The sequence below is a fragment of the Hippocampus guttulatus genome, chromosome 4, assembly GCF_054856545.1.
Source record: "Hippocampus guttulatus isolate MCC_2025c chromosome 4, RoL_Hgut_1.0, whole genome shotgun sequence".
Classification (NCBI taxonomy): domain Eukaryota; kingdom Metazoa; phylum Chordata; class Actinopteri; order Syngnathiformes; family Syngnathidae; genus Hippocampus; species Hippocampus guttulatus.
Genome location: NC_141264.1, coordinates 14,005,579 through 14,025,939, shown reverse-complemented (window position 1 = coordinate 14,025,939; position 20,361 = coordinate 14,005,579). Strand labels below are relative to the sequence as shown.

Sequence of the window (20,361 nt, the reverse complement as noted above, 5' to 3'; positions counted from 1 at the left end):
CCCTGCACCTCTGCACTGTGAGGCGGACGTGCTCACCGGTCGTCCACCAGGCCGCCAGTTACATAACAGTGGTGCTAATATACATAGAGTTTCATCAGCCATGACTTGGGCTGTACAAAGATCTAGAGCCACTTTCAAGCTATGGCAAGAACCCAGCGGCGCCTTGACCCAAAATAAGACCTTGACCAAAAATAAGACCTTTTTCGAGTTACGAGCTTTTGCTTGGTCGTTTTTGTGAGACAACATTTTGAGAGTTATGAGTGAGCTTCAGATACACTGCCACTTTAGTGAAGTGAAAAATAATAATAATAAATTGAGTGAGTCAGGTCGTCACTGTGATGCCATTTTGTGAGGGCAAGGAGAGCCACTGTCACTGATGCATTTGAACTGTTTCATCAAACACACAAATGAGAACACTCGCAAGGAGTCGATGTTCACACTGAAATAACCAGACTCCAATGTCACTCACTAGGCCATGCCACTTACAAGCGCATGTTCGACATGCCAATACTACAGTATGAACAGTACAGTAGTTCCGTTGTTAAGTCAACTGGAAAGTATTTTGAAATGTGGGGGAGGGAAGAAATTAAAAATTGTCTCAACATCCCGCAACCCAGAATTCCAAATGAGCTCCTAACCTCGTGCGGCAGGTGGAGGGAGGCTCGCTGAGCATCATCCCTGCGCTGGATGCCCATTAGGAAGGGTACAGGAGCATCCAGCAGGTGGTGTAAAGGTGTGGAAATGATGGGAAGGTAGATGTGCTGCCACTGGAATGGGAACAACAATGTGGTGATGCCCTCAGCCACTGTCATCAAGCGCTGGTAGTCTAAGGAGGAAGAGGAGCAGTAAAGATTAGCGACACTCTAAACTAGTGGTTTAACTTTTTACATCAAGTACCATGTCAAAAAAAAAACACTTGGCTTAACAAGTACCGCCATAATTAGGGCCTGGCCGACTAATCAGCCTCCAAAAATAATCTGCAAAGCGCTTCATTTTTTTCCCACATTTTGTTATGTCACAGCCTCATTTCCAGTGGTATACTTTCATTTTTTCCTTCAAAATTCTACACACAACCCATTACATGTAAAACGTTTTAGTTTTTTACTCATGTACATATGACGTTTGACTTTTTTATTTTTCTAAATTGGCAAAAATTTCAAAAACAAAACGTTTTCACATTGTCATCATGGAGCATTGGGTGTGAAAATCTGAAGAACAAATTTAAATTATTCCATTATGGGATGAGGCTGTAACATAAGATGTGGGAAAAAGTGAAACACTGAATATTTTTTGGATGCGCTGTATATTGTCAAAGAACACAGTTTTCTGTGGGTCTGAAAAGATCGGTCCCAAATGCTCTAAAACATCTGGCCAGCATGGGGAACTCTCCTTTGAAAACGACAGGCTGTGAATGACTCAACAACATCCCATCAGCACCTCTTCTATTTTCACAGACGATTGGCCAACTGTACCTGATTCAAATGTTAATACAATTGCTAAAGAAGATCTTCATACCTTGAGAGTAGAGCAGTATTTGCGTCTCCAGGAGTGAGCAAGTAACCAGTTGTACCATGTTGTCCACACCGAGCAGGGAGAAGGCTTCTCCCAGAGGATACTCTGCGAGCGGAAGCTCACAGGGGCCAGGCCGTTGGCACAAGATGGGGCCCTGCACGCCGTGAAACCTTAGCGAGCGGCCGGGCGGCGGCAGGGGAACCTCATAGAGGATGTTGTGGATGTAGCTTTCCAGCGGTAGAGGTGGTGCCGTTTGGGAGGCGACGGCTTGGTGCAGCTGAGACAGGAAGTGTTGAGACGCTCCAAGGAAAGGGAGCGGCGTAATGAGGCAGAGGGCTTTGGACACATACAGCGTGTCATGAGACGGGTCAAAGGAGCCGGTGCAACCCAGACAGGTGGCGGTGGCATTGCCGGTGGCTAGAGACTCGCCGTCCGACTCATCCAGGCTGCTCACCAGCGAGTCCATGCTGGAGGTGGAGGGCGAGGATGCGGACGAGGAGGCGGACGAAGAGGAAGCGGAGTGGTGCTCCACGTGGTGCATCCTGTGAAGGGTCTGCATGGCTGTGATGATCTGCGCACCCGTCACCTCCTCGTAAAAGGTGTGGACAAAGCCGTAGGAGCGCGAACCATCCTCAAAGCCAACAGTGAACGAGTGGAAGTGAGACTCCAGGCGGTCAACTTGAGTGCGGAAAGACAGACCCCTCGGCATGCAGAGCTGATGACGCAGGGGGTGAAAGACAACAATGACAAATTATTATAGGATAGTGCAATGTTTCCAACCTTTACTGAGCCAAAGCACATATAGAGGTGCCTTGACTTATGAGTTTAATTCATTCCATGACAACTATGACAACTCAAAAGTCATACGGCAAATCATCTTTCTCCAATGAAATTAAAGGAAATACCAATCATACCTTAAATAAAACACAACCTTAAAAAAAATGGTAAAATGTTTTTTACAAAGAAAAGAAACAGCACCCTATAGTATTTTACTTTTTAAGAAAATACAGTAAAAATATATTAAAAGAGAATTGAAAGAATTACATTTTTGTATATACCCTCATGATCTACCATTGAACATTTGAGGGTATGAGTCAAGGTCACAACCTGCTCAACGCCGATGCATTGACACTCAGCTTTACGAGACGAGACTTCTCATGTGAGTTTAATGTTGATGTTGCATCTTATTACACAGTAGATATATGAAACATTTGAGCGCCATAAATCACTTCTAAACTGCAAAGAAATCTCATGTATTAAATGAAAACATTTTGGGGCGGCACAGTTGTCAACTGGTTAGCACATCGGCCTCACAGTGCAGACGTACAGGGTTCGATTCTGGCTCCGGCCTTCCTGTGTGGAGTTTGCATGTTCTCCCCGTGTCTACGTGGATTTTCTCTGGGTACTCCTCCCACATTCCAGAAAACACGCATGGCAGGTTAATGGAACACTCAAATTTGTCCCTTTGCGTGAATGTGAGCGCGAATGGTTGTCCGTCTATGTGTGCCCAACAATTGGTTGTCAAAAAGTTCAGGGTGTATCCCACCTACTGTCCGAAGACAGCTGAGATAGGCTCCAGCACACCCGTGACCCTTGTGAGGATAAGCGGTTCGGAAAAATTTAAAACATTTTGTACCAATTAACTGAAATTCTGTCACTCCAAGTTGAACAAACAGAGACAGGAGATGAAGAAGATCTTTTAGCTGTTATCATAAAACAATGAACAAATTCGGACACTTTCTCATTTACAGAAATGTGTACTAATTCTAATCACTATTATTCATTTTCAAACGTCAAAGTTTTCCTTATTAGGTGAACAAAATCGAGATTCTCACCATGTTAACTGCTTCCTTATTGAAGGGGTTCCTGTCTGTGCTCTTGGGGTAGTGGACCAGAAGCCTAGATTTGAAGGAGCGGTGGATTGGACTCTGCTCAAAGCTCTCTCCTGAAAATCAGTCATGAGAAAAATGGATTCAACTGATGCCAAATAGGTGGAAAGCGGATATCATAAATTGACAATCTCTACGAGGATTTACAATAATGAGCCACACATAATCTGACATCAAGGAAAAGACTTAAAAGGGAACTCAAGTTGAAAAATGTCATTGCAATATGTTGTATGTTGTCTAAGTACACTCTCACAAAAAAAAAAAGTCTACTGCAGAGGTTTATTTATATCTGCCAAGGTACAATCCTTTTGCGATGTACCCTGTAAGGTTCAAATAAATACAATTAAGCATTGTTTCTGATTAGGAAAGGAATACAAATGGTCCAACTGAGCAAAGAAACCATGGTACCTGAATGTTTGCATATAACGAAACGAACAAATGCTAGGCCTACATGAATGCGGCCGAATAATGCAGCCAAAAGCACGGCCTTCGGAGAACACAGCCTATGAATTTGGATGCAGCCATTGTGTTCGTCCTTGTTCTTCTGATGGAATCTGGCAAAGTAGCTTGATTGTGTTTTACCAGGACCAACAGTCTTTGTCCGTCCTCTACAAGGAAAGCAATGTGAATTGATGGTGGCCAGATGTTGTAGGCACTAAATGCTGACGCAATCTAGCAGTGGGCATCTGAAGCGCACAGATTTTAGTTGGTATCTCAACACTGAATAATGTTTAATTTGTTTCTGTTTCATGTGTGAGTTATTTAATTTCAAGTGGGAGTGAAAAATAGCTTTAGGCAAGCATGCTTTCTTTCTTCTGTGGAAATATGCGTGAGTGAGAGTGAGACCAGGTGCTCAGGAAAACTTTAAAAACTGTTGTTTTAAATAAATGTAAATGAACAATGATGTAGTGGTGCATTCGCTGAGCAGACAGTGTCGGTTCGGTTGCCACGCCGTGAAATGTCCGTCTCTACATGTGCACTGCAACTGACTAGTGAACAGTCCAGAGTGTAGTCCACCTTTCACCCAAAGTCAGATGGGATAGGCTTCAGCGCCCTACAACTCACAAGTTAAGTAGCCTTGAAAATTGATGGATGGATGGATTGTGTTTACGTAAAACTATACATATAAAATCTCTCTAAATTGCAGATTTTCACCTATTGCAGCTGAGTCCCATTGAATAAATGGGGGTTCACAGTTGTAGTTTTTCCTGAGTGGGTAACTCATTCCATTTTTAAGCACCAGACTGGAAGCTTGGTGGGTGCGTATTAATCAGTAAGACAAATTAGTGTCGTGCTAAGAGGTAGAATGAAACCTTGGAAAAGGGTGCCACGTCGCCATAACAGCCATTTCCACCATGGCTTTAAGGGCAGGCATCAAGATGACTCTCACTTCAGCCAATACATCACACCTGACACACGCAGCTTGCATGGTGGCGTGCAGACAAGAGAGACGTGTGTTTAAAGAGGGGGTGGATTGAGAGTGACAGAGCGAGAGAGGGGGAGAGAGAAGGACAGAGAGACACAAGAGGTGGAGTGGAGGGGAGGTTTGTTTCAGCATTCTAATGAAAGCTTAATTAAATGGTTGCTGTTGATGTTAAGGCGGAATTAGGGTGTTTCCTCATCTTAACATCTGAACAAGCAGCTCAATATACACTGGTCTCATCCTAGTGGTACAGTATACCCAAACGCACGTCTTTATCAGAATCACTGTTGTTATTCTTTAAGAAATACAGACTCTGCTCTCAAATTATAAGAACGTATCCAATAATTTTTTCACAATTGTTCCATGAGTTAAGCACAGGGCTTTTTGCTAAAGTGGTCTTATTATTGAGGGTAGCGTTTGACAAGCCACTTGTACAGTATGTAAATAGCAAATACCGGTATGTTAAATTTTTCACAAAAAAAAAAAAGAAACAACGGTTTGGTGGAATTATAAACAGTTTGAAATATCAGTCTGTGTTAAAACCTTCAAGCTTCTACTAGAAAGCAAAAAAAAAAAAAAAGTCAGGAAAAGCCTCTTAGAACATCAGAACATTATTTCTGGTTAATCAAAACTACTTTAAATGGTGGCAAGTGTGTACTTATTCCAATTTATAGTAACATAAGTTTTCTTTGTTTGTTTGTTTGTTTGTTTTTTTCTTACCACAGCCACATTCCTGTTAAATGAGGGTGTGCACCCCCCTTTATCTCAATTGGCTATTTTTACCTGCTCTTTTAAAAAAAATGTCGTTTTTTTAGAAACCAAAAAACCTGGCATTTGAACCAGCATGTGTAGACTTTTTATATCCACTGTATACTGAAATGATGATGAAAGAATGTCTTCTCACTTGTCACTCGTCACAGAGACCTCATTTAATAAAAGTTTCTGACCAAACAAGTGAAATTAGATATTTTTCAACAGCACACCCCGTGATCTCTCTTGGCATCCATTGGAGGAGCTGCAGCACAGTGGTTGGTAATCATTGGAATAGAGACTATTGACATATATCAGAGAGATTTATTTGTGCTTTAAGTGTCTCGTCTGGTTTGACTGAACAGCAGCTGCACAAGAAAGACTCGCCCATGCATCAACACTTGAGCAGATGAGGACACACATATCAAGTGAAGGAGATTAAAATAGCAGCCAGTATCAGCTGCTTCGAAGGCTTCTTATAGGCCGTAGGGGAAAGTACTGTACTTAGAGATTTTTCAGGTATCTATACTTTATTTGAGGATTTATTTTTCTGATCATTTTTTACTTTGAACTATTTTGTGGTTTATTTTAGGTAGGTAGTTATAGGGAAAAATGGCGAAAATTGCTCTGCATCCACAAACTGATTTGTTTTATGCAGTGACAAAGCATGTGGTCACTTGCCTTCAGTGGCATGGACGTCGGAGCGTCAGCTGCATCGTGGTAGGAAATTTAAAGCTGCATACTGGCTAACTAAATTGAAGCATCTACAGGTTGAACAACAGCGGTTTCAGAATTGACCCCTGGAGAACCTCACAGGTCAAAGTCATTTGTTCCGATGTAGTGACCAACTTCAACAATAATTGATAGTAGAGATTGATGTGTACATTTTCACTTTGGTGCACTTCAGAAACTGTGTTGCTGTTTTGTTTTGTTTTTTAATTTAAGTAAAATAGTTGAATCAGTACTTCTACCTAGACCAGTCTTTTTACACAAATATCTATACTTCTACTTAAGTAGATAGTGAGTACTTTGATGGGAAGTGTCATGCTTTTACAACACAATCGAGTCCTCTCCCGAAAGGATAAAAATCGATTAACCTTGGAATTTTGCAAAAGTGACAAATGTATTTAGCTTCGACTTATTAAAGCAATGCAAAGCCCAAACGTGTGGTCAGAGAGTCCTCATTATCCGCTGATGTCATTCTCCTTTAAGCACCCCCATGACCGTTATCTGGCGTGAATGGGTCAAAGCTGAAGCCTCAGCCAGCCGGCATTCCAACGGGCAGCGTCATGTGAAATTTGATTAGGCTGCACAACACACTGCACTGCATTGAGAAACCAACAACAGCAGATTGTTCCTGGGTGCTTGGAAAGTCTCTAATGACTCACATTAGAGAGCAACACATCTCATCACATATAATTATATGAGAAGTGTTGTTTGTGTAGAATAATTTCAGTTTAGGATTTCCATGAATGAAATGATAATGACAAAGCAAAAGCTAAATAATCCAAATAATATCAAGAACAAAATTGAACTGCAATTGGATGAGTGCTGAATAGTTTTGATTGTTCATTTACAAATTCTAATAAAGATTAAAAACATTTAAAACATGTCTTGGAGGACAGTTTAGTTGAAATCCAGTTCATCAGGGATTACATACCACACCCACCTAGAAAAGAATCTGATACAGAAAGACCACAATGCAAACTAAATGCCAGTAGACCGCAGTGCTGTCCAGCATATTGTGAGACAACATAGTAGTACATTGAAGGCGTGAAACGTGAAATTTGGACTTGCAAAAGTATTAACAATAAAACACGTTTAGTAGTTTGTGATAAATGTTAAGTGTAGGCAGGTAGCCTACTTAACAAGCAAAACAACAATGGCATGGCTTGTAGCTATTGTCCTTTGTCATTATATTAGGACTGTCACTATACAATATTTTAGAATTGATTATTCTATCCACAAGTCCATTGATTAGTCGAATAACATTTTATTTTGCATTGCAGTGTGTTACAAAACCGTTTTCACCCCATTATTGTTTTTTAACCAATTAGTATTGTTGTCTGTTTGGTGTTTTATACGGATTAAAAATACAACTGAAAAACAATGAAGCAATATCACACAAGAAGGTTAATGTTGTGCCCACCAAACCTTTTGAAACTGATTCAGTTACTGGTTCGGTCATTGTTTTCTAAGGGAAAAGCAGTTTGCAAATGTCTTATGTTGATCAAACACAAATGATTATCGGTCTCTTTTCATGAAGGAGTAATCAGAGAATACAGTAATTGCTGTTGAGAGGCTGCAATCAGTGGATTTGGACAATTCTAACTTTAACGATGGCACTAAACAATAACTCCCTGAAAATAGTTGACAATAAATTTGACAATCAATCAGTTGTTGATTATTCGAGTTATTTTACATCTCTTCAATTATATCACACTTTACGTGACAGGTCAGAACTGTGTGCATGTGTATCTATTAAATAACCGCTTTAAAAAATACATGCTTGTACTTACTCTTGCAAACCTAGCTTAATTCAGATGCTTCTATTTAGCCTGGCCATCGCTCTGTGTTAAAATTAACTGGCTGATCACATCAAGGATTTACTTCCTCTCTTTACAATTACGTGTGCCTTTCCAAAACATGTCCTGTCAATTGAATTTAACATTGTGGACTCCAATTAACATGGAAAAGCATCTCTAGAGTGAATAAGAGAAATAAAACGGGATGAGTCACATTTCAAATTTCACAGTTTTGTTTCATCCAAAACATGTACATTGGCCACTTGAAAGGTATCGTATCCATTGAGTTAATTGAAAAGAATCATGAACCAATGTCAAAACAATCCTCACTAGTGATCCTGCACATAAAGTAGATTTCTACTCTGATGGAATGAACCAACAAATTCAACAATCCAGTTCAGGCCGACTAAGGCCACTCGAAAGGGAACACAACCAACATGGCATTGTTGACGAATATGTTGAATTATGTCATGAATTCAAAGAGCAACAGGTTGCCATGTGACACATTTAAAAGATTTCCCATCAAGTCAAACAAGTGCATTTATTTTGTGACATAGAATCTTGTTCTGATTGGTTGCATTTCACAGGGCAATTATTAAATATTGTTGGTAGCAGAGTACCGCTGAGTGAGAAGTGAAATAAAGACACTTAATAGACAATAAGAGTGTCCGTGTATTATTTACTATGGAAAACAACAAATAAAGTCAAACATAAGATTACTGCATGGCATGAGAAAGCTTGCATGTAAAATAATTTGAAGTTGTCAGCGATTGTTGAACTGCTTTTACTGATATTTTAGATTTTTGCCATGGCATCATTTCACCACTTGTACCGAGGTACTTTCTGTGGGTATAATATCCAAGTCCAAATTTTGATACCGTGTCAACACTAGTTCACTGTACTGCATGTAGTTATTTGAGGGGAAGAGAACAGCGGTCTTATATGTTAGGCTATTGCATAATAGAAGAAAGTGTTCTGAAATGCACTAAGCTGTTGCTCTTAAATATGAATACAAGTTTTCACATTTCTGTTGACATTTCATTAAATCTTTTTATGGGTCAACACCAAAGAAATCTGACCTTTGCTACAATGTAGTCCGTGTTCAGCTAATATAACAGTGTAAATTTACTGTTGCTTCAAAACAACCCAACACAAGGCCGTTCATGCTAAAAATGATGCCAAGAAAGTACAGAAAAGAGCACCATCCCCTCCCTTTGGATACAGTGCACAGCGGTACTGTATTCCAACCCCAAACCATTTCCAAAATTAGCAGAGCCTTCCTAAAGAATGTGAGTGTTTGTCTTCAGACCGAAATCCTATTGAGCATTTCTGGGGTATCATCACATGGAAGGTGGGGAAGCACAAGGTCTGTGGAAAATAACTGTAACGGGACAAAATGTTGACACTTTAGGGCCAATCACGACTCACTTTTGTCGCCAGGTTTCTACATCAATGTTAAGCGTTGAGTTATTTTGATTGAAGTGTCAGTTTTCACAGTTGGGGTGTACACGCTTTTGTGAGATAATACTGTATGACATTAAGACTTTAACTCTCCTGCTTCGTTGCGGCTTAAGGCCCAACGCTCACATGCAGCCAGGAAATCCCTTGAAGGAGTATATCCTGCTGCCGCTTCTGCTGCAATGGCGAGGATATGGCCTGCTGTTACATAAGCAGATTGGCAGCGCTCGCAAACACCCGAGCCACGGAGCGGTCACCCTCTCAGGAGGGAGTCAGCGATTAAAGGCCATGCCGGTTAGTTATATGACTAAAATCATTGGCAGCTTCAATCCCAGCAGCGCTATTTCTTCCATCCCCACCAGCATTATGATGCCTTTGGCTAGTGTCGCTTTTGATACCAGACAAAGAAAGGGCGATTGTTTTTTCCCCCCATTTCTAACAAGAAAGTGATGTGAGATGTTCCAGACGTCACTTTTTCTTGCAGAATTCGTCTCAGTTGAGTATCAACGTCAGGGTGAAAAACAATAGACATTTCCCATTCCTTTTTGGTTAACCTGAAAATAAAACCCCGCTGGTCCCCTCGACAAGACAGGAGCATCTGCCTGCTCTATTGTTTTTGCCATGGCAACCCCTTGAACATCTCACCAACATCAATCACACAAACACCTTTCCCTATTCTCTGGATTCAGGTGAACAAAGTCGGGCGGGATTGTTTTCAGATGAGACGGCCAGACAGGTGATGAGACAAAAGAAAGGGCAAATGAACCATTTGGGATATTAGGGCTTTTTTATGATGGAGATGGAAAAATTCCAACCATTAATAACACAAACCAAGTTGAGAAGGATGTTCCAAACACAGTGCCTTTACTGAGGGTTTTTTCTGGTGGGGAGTTCTAATAAAAATATATTTGAAAACAGGGCTCTAATGTTTGATTTGATGTGCCTTTAGAATAGTGGATAGCATTTATCAAAAAATAATGGATGACAAAATGGGGGCTAATAGGCTCGGAGGTGTATATCATACTGTAAACAACGACACTTTACACACTAAATTGGCCATATTCATCTCTGAAACACCCGCACATTGTCATTTAAATGCTTTCATGTCGAGTATCGATGTTGCTACCTGCTCCATCATCCGGCTCCAGGCCTGTCTCCGGGTCCAGTCCACACACGACGAAGTAGTGGGCAAAGCGGCAAGAAGCCGATCCGGTGGCCGCCGCGGTGGTGCTCATCCTCGGTCAAGCGGAGAGAAAAGCTGTTTGGAAATCAGTCTAAATCTTCCGCTCCTGGCTCAACATAGCCGGGTCGAGTCGATAGCTTCGGAAGAACGTCGCCTGCTTCCCGGTCTACCGGCTGGGTGTTGTTCGCGCGGGGTCCGGCTGCTGCTAAAGTGGCGGAGTAGCACCGGATGGTACGACCGTCATTTAGTGTGGGCTGTCCGGGGGAGGAGGCAGCGTGTCGCGCCTAGGGAGGAGGGAGGTGCGGGGGGAAGGAGAGCCCAGTGGGATGGGATGGACTCTGGAGGAGGAGGACCTGCCGTGACCATTATTGGAAAAGCTTCATCTATGTTCTTATTATTAGTATTAGGCTGTTATGAAGAAAATGTTCACGTGAAGATTAAAAGAAAGGTGGCTAAAGCAATGGGAAGAACACAACAACGGATGGGGTTTTTTTGGGGGGCGGGGGGGGTTGTTTTATTGAACACAAATAAAGGTTGGAGAAGTGTAATCGAAGATTTGCAACAATTATATCCAGATTTAAAATTTTGACATTATCGGTAGACTGCACGCTAGTTCTAATGGCAAAGCACACACGTGAGAGATGCGATAAATGTGAATAAGAAACAGAAGAATGTTATACTGTAATGCATGGAAAGAAAAAGAAAACGTCTTCTTTCAGCTTATTTGCGACCTCGGTAGAGAAAAATGCGTTAAAATGTTTGACAGATAACAAGAGGATTCAGGAAATAAGGTCGAGGATGTTATTCCGGTACAGTAATCCCTTGTTTATCGCGGTTTATGGGAACCAAAACCACCCGCGATAAACGAAAATCCGTGAAGTAGCGACCAATTAACATATATTTTTTTTAAAACTGCCCCACGTGGGCCTTTGCGCTTGAGCAGAGCGCACTAACACACGCGCACACACACACACACACACGCACACGCACGTGTCCCACGTGCACCTTCCGTGCTTGAGCAGAGTGCGCACACACTAGCACGCATAGTAAACAACACTTACACACAACACTTAAACACTGATTTTTATGGACTTCAAAAAAAAAAAATTATGAATGTTTGAAAAAATCCGCGATGCACCAAAGCCGCGATAAACAAAGCGTGAAATAGCGAGGGATCACTGTATATTCAATAAATATTTTAAACAAGCAAAAGCCACTCACCCATTCTGAATATGCTTATATTTATATTTTATAATTTATATTTACTTACTTTTTGTTCTCCTATTTCTCCCTTTCATAATTGTTCCTGCTGTAAATTGGCAATTTCTCCATTGTATTGTCTTCCTACTCCTTTGAACATAATAATTGTGTTGTATGATGACTGATTTCTTTCCTTTTTACTATTTTACTTACCTTACTTTCTGTCAATTTATTACTGTATATGTTTTTATGTTCAGTAAACAAACAAACAATTGTATTGCAGTGGTCCCTCGCTACTTTGTGAATCAGTTGTTGTGCATTTACTGTATTGCAGGTTTTGATTGTGACCAAAGTTCTACTATTTACCTGGCTATTTTGGGGTGTTTTCTTGCAGAAAAAACAAACATCTTGTGGCCGCAGTTGTGCGCTGACAAGAGAAATTGAACATGGGTTTGAATGTCATTGGTTAATTCTAAACTTAGCCACATCGAAGTTGTAAGAGGCTGTGCACTTGTGCAACCACATTACCACAACGGTTTTTGTACTGTATTCTACCACTGACCACTTTAGCTCTGCTTGACACTTTGCACATTGTCTCACAGCTGTCATTGGGTGGTACCACCACAAAACGGTACCCTTACATTACAGAATGTCCTTCAATACTTATTTGTCATGTTCTTGTTTATGATTATACTAGTGTAGCCTGTACTACCGCAGACAAATTCCTTGTGTGTTCTAGATACTTGACCAATAAAGATGATTCTGATTATCTATTATTTACCCCCCCCCAAAAAAAAAGAATTGATTTGTACAGGTTGTATGTAAGATGAATGGTAGAAACAGTTTTTAAATGATTTTCTCATTGTATTTTTGAGACACAGAAACTTGACAGTTGAACAACGGTGCATGGACTTTTAGATCCCACTGCACATTCAACACTGAATGTTACTGTCACTGTTTCAGGATACTTATGATTTAAATGCATGTGAACTGTCAATACAAGATGTTAGTGTACTTTGTTCAAGACCATACCAGTGCAATAACATAAACAAACCCGATATGAAGGCAATACAGCTCATTAAAAAATGACACTTGTCTATAGGATGGGCATTTATTGAAATATTTAAGCAGAACAATATTTAATTCATTACAAAACTGCCATCTCCTTAAATAAATACGATTAACTTAGGGGGGTGTCTACAGACAAACCTGTTCCTGAGCGATAAAAAGTCAAAGAAGTCAACATATACATTGACAATGTGCAGCATTTCATCACACCTGGACTGACTCGTGACATAAAGATGCTGTAGTCATGCAAGCAGATGGATGCCCAGTCCTCCCGCTAAACCGCACGGACCCGTCACGTCACAGCCTGGCACATTACACTAAGTACATAATGAGACTGGTAGTTAACATTCACTATCGGCTGTAATCCGCCAAATGTTACTGGAATCCTGTCAAAATCAGTCATCTGCGGACAAATGGCTACTCTTCTTTCATACTGCATTTCTGCACACGATATTCAACGCCCTCAAACATGATGTCTTTGTATTCCAAGTAGGGCTGGTAGAATTAACTAAAATATCCTGACTGGATGGCAGGAAAACAAGACTTTGGAGAGAAAAATGTAATGATCTGGAAGCAGACTATCAACAGGTGGGGGAAAATCATGAAAACAACAATAATTCATTTTTAAAAATCTCAATCTGGCTTTCTTAACATTTCTATCCGGCCATTTTCTGATCCGCCTATCCCCACAAGGGTCATGGGTGTGCTGGAGCCTATCCCAGCTGTTTTAGGGCAGTAGGCGGGGTTCACCCTGAACTGGTTGTCAGCCAGTCACAGGGCATACATAGACGAACAACCATTCACGCTTGCACTTAGGACAATTATGAGTGTTCAATCAGCCTGCCATGCATGTTTTTGGAATGTGAGAGGAAACCAGAGTACCCAGAGAAAACCCACGCAGGCACAGGGAGAACATGCAGACACGATACAATAAGGCCGGACCCGGAACCAAACTCTGCACCTCTGCACTGTGAAGTGGACGTGCTAAACAGTCAACCACCATGCCGCCCTTCTTCACATTTCATGAGAACAAAATCATAGAATTATGATTTTTTTTTTTGTCTTAAAAGCCAAAATATGAGAATTGTTTTTGTACAAGAATGTCAATTTTTAACGAGAATAAATAAGAAATTTTATAAGGAAAAAAAACTATAATCTTGTCAGGAAAAAACATGCAATTTGACAAGAATAAAATGGTAATATTAGGGTGAAACTATAATTTTAAAAGAAAGTTGCAATATCTGATTCTGATATTACAAGATTTAAAAATCTGAATATTTTAACAATACAGTTATAACTTTACAAGAAAAAAAAACATTTTCAAAATATAATTGCAATATTACAACGGATAATAATAATTTTACAAGAGTATGCTGCAGCTGTCATGTGAGGGGGAAAAAAACTCACTGATTTCAGAATAAAGCTGTAATATGACAAAAACAGAGGTAATTCTACAAGAGAAAAATCTTAAATTTAAAAAAAAAATTGCGGTCTTATGAGCAGAAATATAATTTAACCGATGTGTAATATGTGAAAAGAAATGACAATATGACCAGAATGAAGTTGTAATGTTATAAGAACAAAGTTATTGTGCAAAAATATATTTGTAATGTGAGGGAACATCATTCCTAATTGACTAACTTTTTCCATACAAGAATAAAAAGTCTTTAGTTTTGCAAGGTATAAAGCTTTACTACAATGAGCAAAAATATGTAATTTAATGAGACTAAAGTTAGAAGGAAATAAATAAAAAATATATTTTATATTACAAGTAAAAAGAAACATTTTACAAGAATACATTTGTAATGTTCCATGGGAAAAAAAACTGAATTACATTCCACAAGCGTAAACTTGCAATGCTGGATGAAAAAGGGGGATTTTACAAGAACAAATCTGTCATTTTGCAATAATTAACAAAAATATATTTTCTTTTGCAAGAATGGAATTTTAATTTTCCCAAAAAAATGACAATACTGTATTTCTAATGGAAAGTCATTCCTTAAAAATTCTGACTTTATTCTCGTAACTTTCTGACATTCTCTTATATTTTGTTTGTTTTTTTAAATCATGTGACTCCAGTCATCCTGCCATTCTTTAGAAAATGCTTCACATTCTCCTAAAACAGTGGGATGATGCAAGGAAAACGGCTCGCTTGAAATGTCACCAATATTAAGACAGTAAAACCAGTGTCCAGTCTTCCCAGTCCTGCCTCCCTTATTAACTGTACAAGCTGAAAAATAATGGAAACTAGCTGTTGATTTGGAGCGGCCAATATAGACGGGCCTGAGCCATTAATCAGCCAATATTAGCGCTTTCCAAATCAGCAAAATTCGCTACATTAACATGTCACAGCATAACGCAAAAAGAATGACGTTTTCCCGCCTTCCCAAATAAAAATCTGCAAAATTTCGACCGATTTTTCTCTCTGTTGTTAGGTTAATCAAATACTACACCATAGGGTATTAAGGGGACCCAAAAATAAGTCAATTTATTGAGTGTATATTTTTTTTAATTTAATCAACTGATTAATTGGTTATCTTCATTTTATTCTGGCAAATCTCAGCATCAGCAGATTTTTAGCGGTCAGGCCCTCGTACAGACAGTGTGGAAATATGATCTAATTTAATTGCTGATGACTTTGGCGAAGTTTGTGAGATCAAAACAGTGAGAAAAATAGACCACGTCATCACATTTGGGAAAGGGCACCAGGGTACTTACAGGTGGCAAAGAGTGAGTGGCACCCGTTCACTGAATTGATGACAAAACCGTTTTATGTTTGCGGTTGAATATATTCAACCATTGGTGGTCGAGAAAAAGGCTAAAACTCCCATTCTAACCATGTACCATTTTTCATTTGTTCTGTCTGGGTCAAAATTACATGATGGAAGGATCTCTTTACAAGGTAGAGTGCTTGAGCTTTTGCCACGCGTTAAGTATGTGTGACGTCATGATGAAAATGTCTACACTGCAGATTGTGGTGTGGGATGTGGTGCGTGAGAACGGAAGTGGACTACCGGTATGTCAATATATGGGCCACCTGTGCTTGAATCTCCTTGTCGGGGTGTGACAGGAGCTGGACCAGTCGGCCGTGGAGTTCTGACGACTCATCCAACATGACCCGGAAGAGGCAATCGCGGTTGCGCCTCAACTCCTCTGCCACCTGTGCCGAAGGTCTCCAGGACTTCAGGTTGCCCGTGAATGTCAACAACCGCACAAGCACCTCTGATGACGTTTGCGCGGCAAATAGCAGCATGACAGAAGCCGGAGCCTTGTGGGGGTGGCGGCGGCAAAGTAAACATGAAGAACGTTTAAAAACATGTTACAGTGGGAACTTGACTTACATGTTTAATTCCTGCTGTGCTCAACCTTGTAACTCAGTTTACTCGTAGATGGATTAATTTTCATCATTGAAAAGACAAAAATAATGTCTGATTGATTAATTGCATTTGCAATATCATCACGATTTTTGCTTCTCGCAAAAGCTGCTGCGCACACAGAAGGCACACGGCAACGCTGTAATTAAAGCCCTTTGCTCCACGTGCGCATACATTTTTCTGTCTTACGAGACCTTGAGGGTAGTATTCACTTGTAACATATTTGACCTATTTCGCCTTGTGAGGTTGGGGGAAAAAAAAGGCTCGCTGTGTGTTGTGTACTTTGTGTTGTTCAGCTCCCGTCGTATGTTGGATCGCGTGGCAGTGTGGGTAAGTGTGGAAGTGTCTGTGTTGATAGACCTGTCATGCATGAGCAACCAGGGTTGACTTTGATTTACGTGTCTCTGATGTTTGAGCACACACATGGACACAATGGTGTACGCACGACTTGAGCAGTGACAAATGAAAACACATCCAGCGATCAAATGATTTGAAAATGGCAGCGCTCAACAAAGCTGTCAGTGATCATATATTCAGAGGATTAATTCTGCTGTATGTATCCAGATGTTTTGGCGTCCGATTTCATGAATGCAACAGAAGGAATTTGTTTGCATTACTGATGTATCGTAAACTGCACTTTAGCTTATTTGTGTTTTAACTGATTCACAGTATAGTATATACTTATGTTTACTTTGTAAATGCATACCAGTAACTGTAGAGATAAACTGTCTTTCACATTAATTCAATTTTCATTTGCCTCCATCTTAGTACCCTCTAATGTATTATAGTTTTGATATTGTTTATTGTTGTAACGATTAATGAATTGCTTGTTTGCTGAAAAATACATTAACTGTGAGAAATAATTGCAGATAAAATCGCAATCGCAAACTTGGGAGGTCGCTATTAAATTATTTTCCTAAAATTTTCAGCCCTACCCATAACACACTGATCAAAGATTGAGCAAGCGATCAAAAATACATTGTAGACATTTGGAATCAAAACATTATCCAGCGATGAGAAAAAAAAAAAACGTATCCTTAATCCTTTTATCCAATGATGACAAAACTGTAGCATGGTTGCTCTTTCACTCTCCTGCCCTCTAGTGGAAACTAATGTATTAGGAGATGAGCTGTACAATCGTTGACTCATTATCTCCTCCCTCATCAGATTATCGGGATTTTTATACACTGAGCTATGGTTCACTTATTAGTCATATGGAAAATAGTTTTCGAACACTACTTGGCCACTGTGATTCTGAAAACAGCCTTAAAAAAACAACAACAACAAAAAAACAAGAACCGTTGCATAACTAACTTCTAACTGGAGCAAAAGAGGTCACGTTTTTCGCTTTTTAATCAGACCTCTTACCTGAGCCTGAACAATGTCGTCCATCATGTCTGGATTAGATGACATATTCACAAGAACCCTCAAGGTCTGAACCTGAAACAAATGCACGCGTTAACTTATAAAATGGTCAAACAACTGGTAAAAAGTCATTATGAGTGGATACTAACCTGTAATGTCACGTCGCTCACCAACAGCAGATGGAGTAGAAGCGTCACCGCATCCTTGAGCAGGTGTTGATGTTTGTCGGTGACAGAAAGGTTGGTTAGCATCCTGAGAGCAGCTAGCTGAAGGTCAGAGTTCACTGGAGACATCTCGATCAACTGCAGCACTTGTGGCACGTAGACCTAAAAGAGAAGACATTGTTTTTAAAGACAGAGGTTCAAGAAATGACAATGTAAAATACAGTGAACCCCTGCTTTGTTGCAGTTGAGTGACAGCACTGCCACGCTGTTGCAGCTTTTTAAACGACTGTTTTGGGTGTTTAGTATTTATAGTTTGCAATCAAGTAAGCACTTTGGAGTTGCTCACTTTCAGTGTGTTAGTGTTGTTGTCACAAATTGCCAGACAGCATTGACGACAGGAGATGCAGCGCAATTAGAAGTCCCAAGCTGCATTTTTTTTTACATCTGTGATGTCTGCTTATCGGGTTTGCAAGATAATTTAGATTACCTTTTTAATGTAAAGCCTGATTTTCTATATTAATTACATGCACCCTAGCTTCATATCTTACCGCAAAGAAGAGAATTACTATATGGTCGGATGAGCAATGATGTCTGTGCAGACTAGATGTGAATTGGATCCCCTTTGCTCTGTTTTTATATGGTCTATATATCACATAGAGGAATCACTGATAAAGTAGCGGTACACTCGCCTGAGTTGTGTGCAGGCAGCGTGTGACCAGTTCCCACTTGGTGACGGTGTGAATGGTTGCTTGTCATTATATATGTACTAGCGACCACTTCATGGTGTAGTTGGCCTTCTGCTGGAAGTCAGCCGGGATAGGCTCCAACAACCCCCCGCGACCCTCTTCAGTGGTATTGAAAATGGATGGATGGATATTTCACATATTTTCACTAATCACAGGTGGGAGTGGAAAGTATCCCCTGCAACAAATGGGGCTTCACTGTATACAGTTGTGTACCTTCAGCTGCTCCTGGTTTTGGAGGTTCATGCAGAGATTACTTAAAGCATTCAGAGTCTGCACTTTAACCTCTGGTGCAGGGTCAGAGAGGAAGCCCCCTATAATAGGAATTCCTTCATATTCACGTATAATATTCTGTGGGATAGAGGACACATAATGTTAGAATAAGTTTGGAAAACTTCACACAAATGTCATGAAATCTTCTTTTCTTTTTTTTTTGAAGGCCAGTACCTGATTGACAGTAAAAGCAGCTGCATTTCCTAAAGTGAGTAATAGACGACACCTCTCTGATGTGCTATTGCTGGTCTTTAGACATGTCAGCAACATGTTTAGGTGCTGTGGCTCCAGGTTGCTCACAGACTGGTGGATGATGTTACCTGTCAAGAGTGAAGCCAAGAGCAGTCCACATTAAAATATTATGAAAATACATAAGACTGACCCATCAAATTTCAAATTCATCTTCACAAGGCCAGGGAGCTGGCCCTCAACGATGTCGGCACTTTTGTGTTCTCTAATTGGTAGGCCAGAGCATAACTTTGAGTTGCATAACATCTGTGATCAAAGTAATATAACGAGTGCCTAAACGTACCGCCACAGACCCCGTACAATAAGAGTATAAAAAATTACAATGATAAATAATGGTTAATTTTTAAGTGTTGATATTATAAATGTTTAATATTGCGGTTGTTTTTATTACAGCTCCCATATTGGTTTCCTCTGCGTTTCCATGCCAACAATTACAACGATCAAGATTTGGATGTAATAATAATGTAGTATGTTTGTAATACTTGTAGAATAACGCACATCACCATTTAAATACATACCCGAAGCATCATCCGTTCTCTCATTTCGGGAAAACACAAGGTCCAATTCAGACACTTTGGCCAATAGGCTGTCCGGCCGAGATTTACCTTCACTGGTCTTTGAAGCAAGACCGTCATTGCCCCCGCTTTTCTTGTACCTCCTAAAGCTTCCCCCACTTAAGAGTTTGTAAATTCCGTAAGAGGCTCCAGCTCCGGCGACTATTCCAAGCAAAGTCTTCATGCTGCCAATTCTAGGCGTAATACTGCCGCTGTCGCCCATTCTGATGATAATCTCAGCGATGAAGCTTTCAGCGGATGCTGTAAACACAAGACTGTATTTAAGTTTTGAAATGGAAGAAGCCTAACACGGCTTTTTAGTTAACCCAAAACAAAGTGCACCAAACATAAGTAACTTAAAAGGACCCATCGCAGTTTGTTTTAATGTGTGTTGCATCAATTCCACACCGGGCAGAAAATAGTTGAAGTCGCAGTGACCATAATACATTAACAAAAGCGTTTGAGTCCGGATTTTTTCATAGCCATGTTCCATCTATCTACGCCTCGTAACGTTTTTTATGGTTCCACACAAAAATAGTAGCAGTACTTCGATTTTCCGGTGTAAAATGTGAACCAAAAAGTCATCCTACCCGGATGGTATTTAAGCGCTCACATGGAAGAGTTGTTTTCC

At 40.2% G+C, this 20,361-nt stretch overlaps 2 protein-coding genes across 4 annotated transcripts in view; both read right to left on the bottom strand.

Annotated features, from left to right (window-relative positions):
* The window catches only part of LOC147206042 (DENN domain-containing protein 5B-like), a 31,936-nt gene extending 20,967 nt beyond the window's left edge, over window positions 1–10,969 (bottom strand). For both annotated transcript variants that reach the window (XM_086109048.1, XM_086109049.1), the window contains exons 1-4: window positions 10,684–10,969; window positions 3,348–3,457; window positions 1,516–2,227; window positions 639–826 (exon numbers count right to left, since the gene is read on the bottom strand). In XM_086109048.1, coding sequence (XP_085965174.1) covers window positions 639–826; window positions 1,516–2,227; window positions 3,348–3,457; window positions 10,684–10,792 — 1,119 coding nt within the window. In that variant the 5' untranslated portion in view covers window positions 10,793–10,969. The remainder of the gene's footprint in view (window positions 1–638; window positions 827–1,515; window positions 2,228–3,347; window positions 3,458–10,683) is intronic.
* Window positions 10,970–13,019: 2,050 nt separating this feature from the next.
* On the bottom strand, window positions 13,020–20,135 carry armc10 (armadillo repeat containing 10). Of its 2 annotated transcripts, none has more exons than XM_086108835.1 (6): window positions 19,695–20,135; window positions 19,102–19,247; window positions 18,871–19,005; window positions 17,897–18,073; window positions 17,751–17,822; window positions 13,020–16,276 (listed from the first exon to the last, which is right to left on the bottom strand). In XM_086108835.1, exons 1-6 carry the CDS (start codon window positions 19,951–19,953, stop codon window positions 16,019–16,021), a joined length of 1,047 nt encoding a protein of 348 aa, XP_085964961.1. In that variant the 5' UTR covers window positions 19,954–20,135; the 3' UTR covers window positions 13,020–16,018. The 2 variants fall into 2 exon arrangements, with proteins under 2 accessions (XP_085964961.1, XP_085964962.1); XM_086108836.1 differs by having other exon boundaries at window positions 19,782–20,135.
* Window positions 20,136–20,361: the final 226 nt, after the last annotated feature.

Excerpts from the sequence above, each read along its gene's own strand:
- armc10 (XM_086108835.1), bottom strand. The coding sequence starts at position 19,953 with ATGGGCGACAGCGGCAGTATTACGCCTAGAATTGGCAGCATGAAGACT. Across the intron at positions 19,248-19,694 it reads GAGAACGGATGATGCTTCGG|GTAACATCATCCACCAGTCT; the intron begins GTATGTATTTAA and ends CACTCTTGACAG. Across the intron at positions 17,823-17,896 it reads TGAGCGACGTGACATTACAG|GTTCAGACCTTGAGGGTTCT; the intron begins GTTAGTATCCAC and ends CATTTGTTTCAG.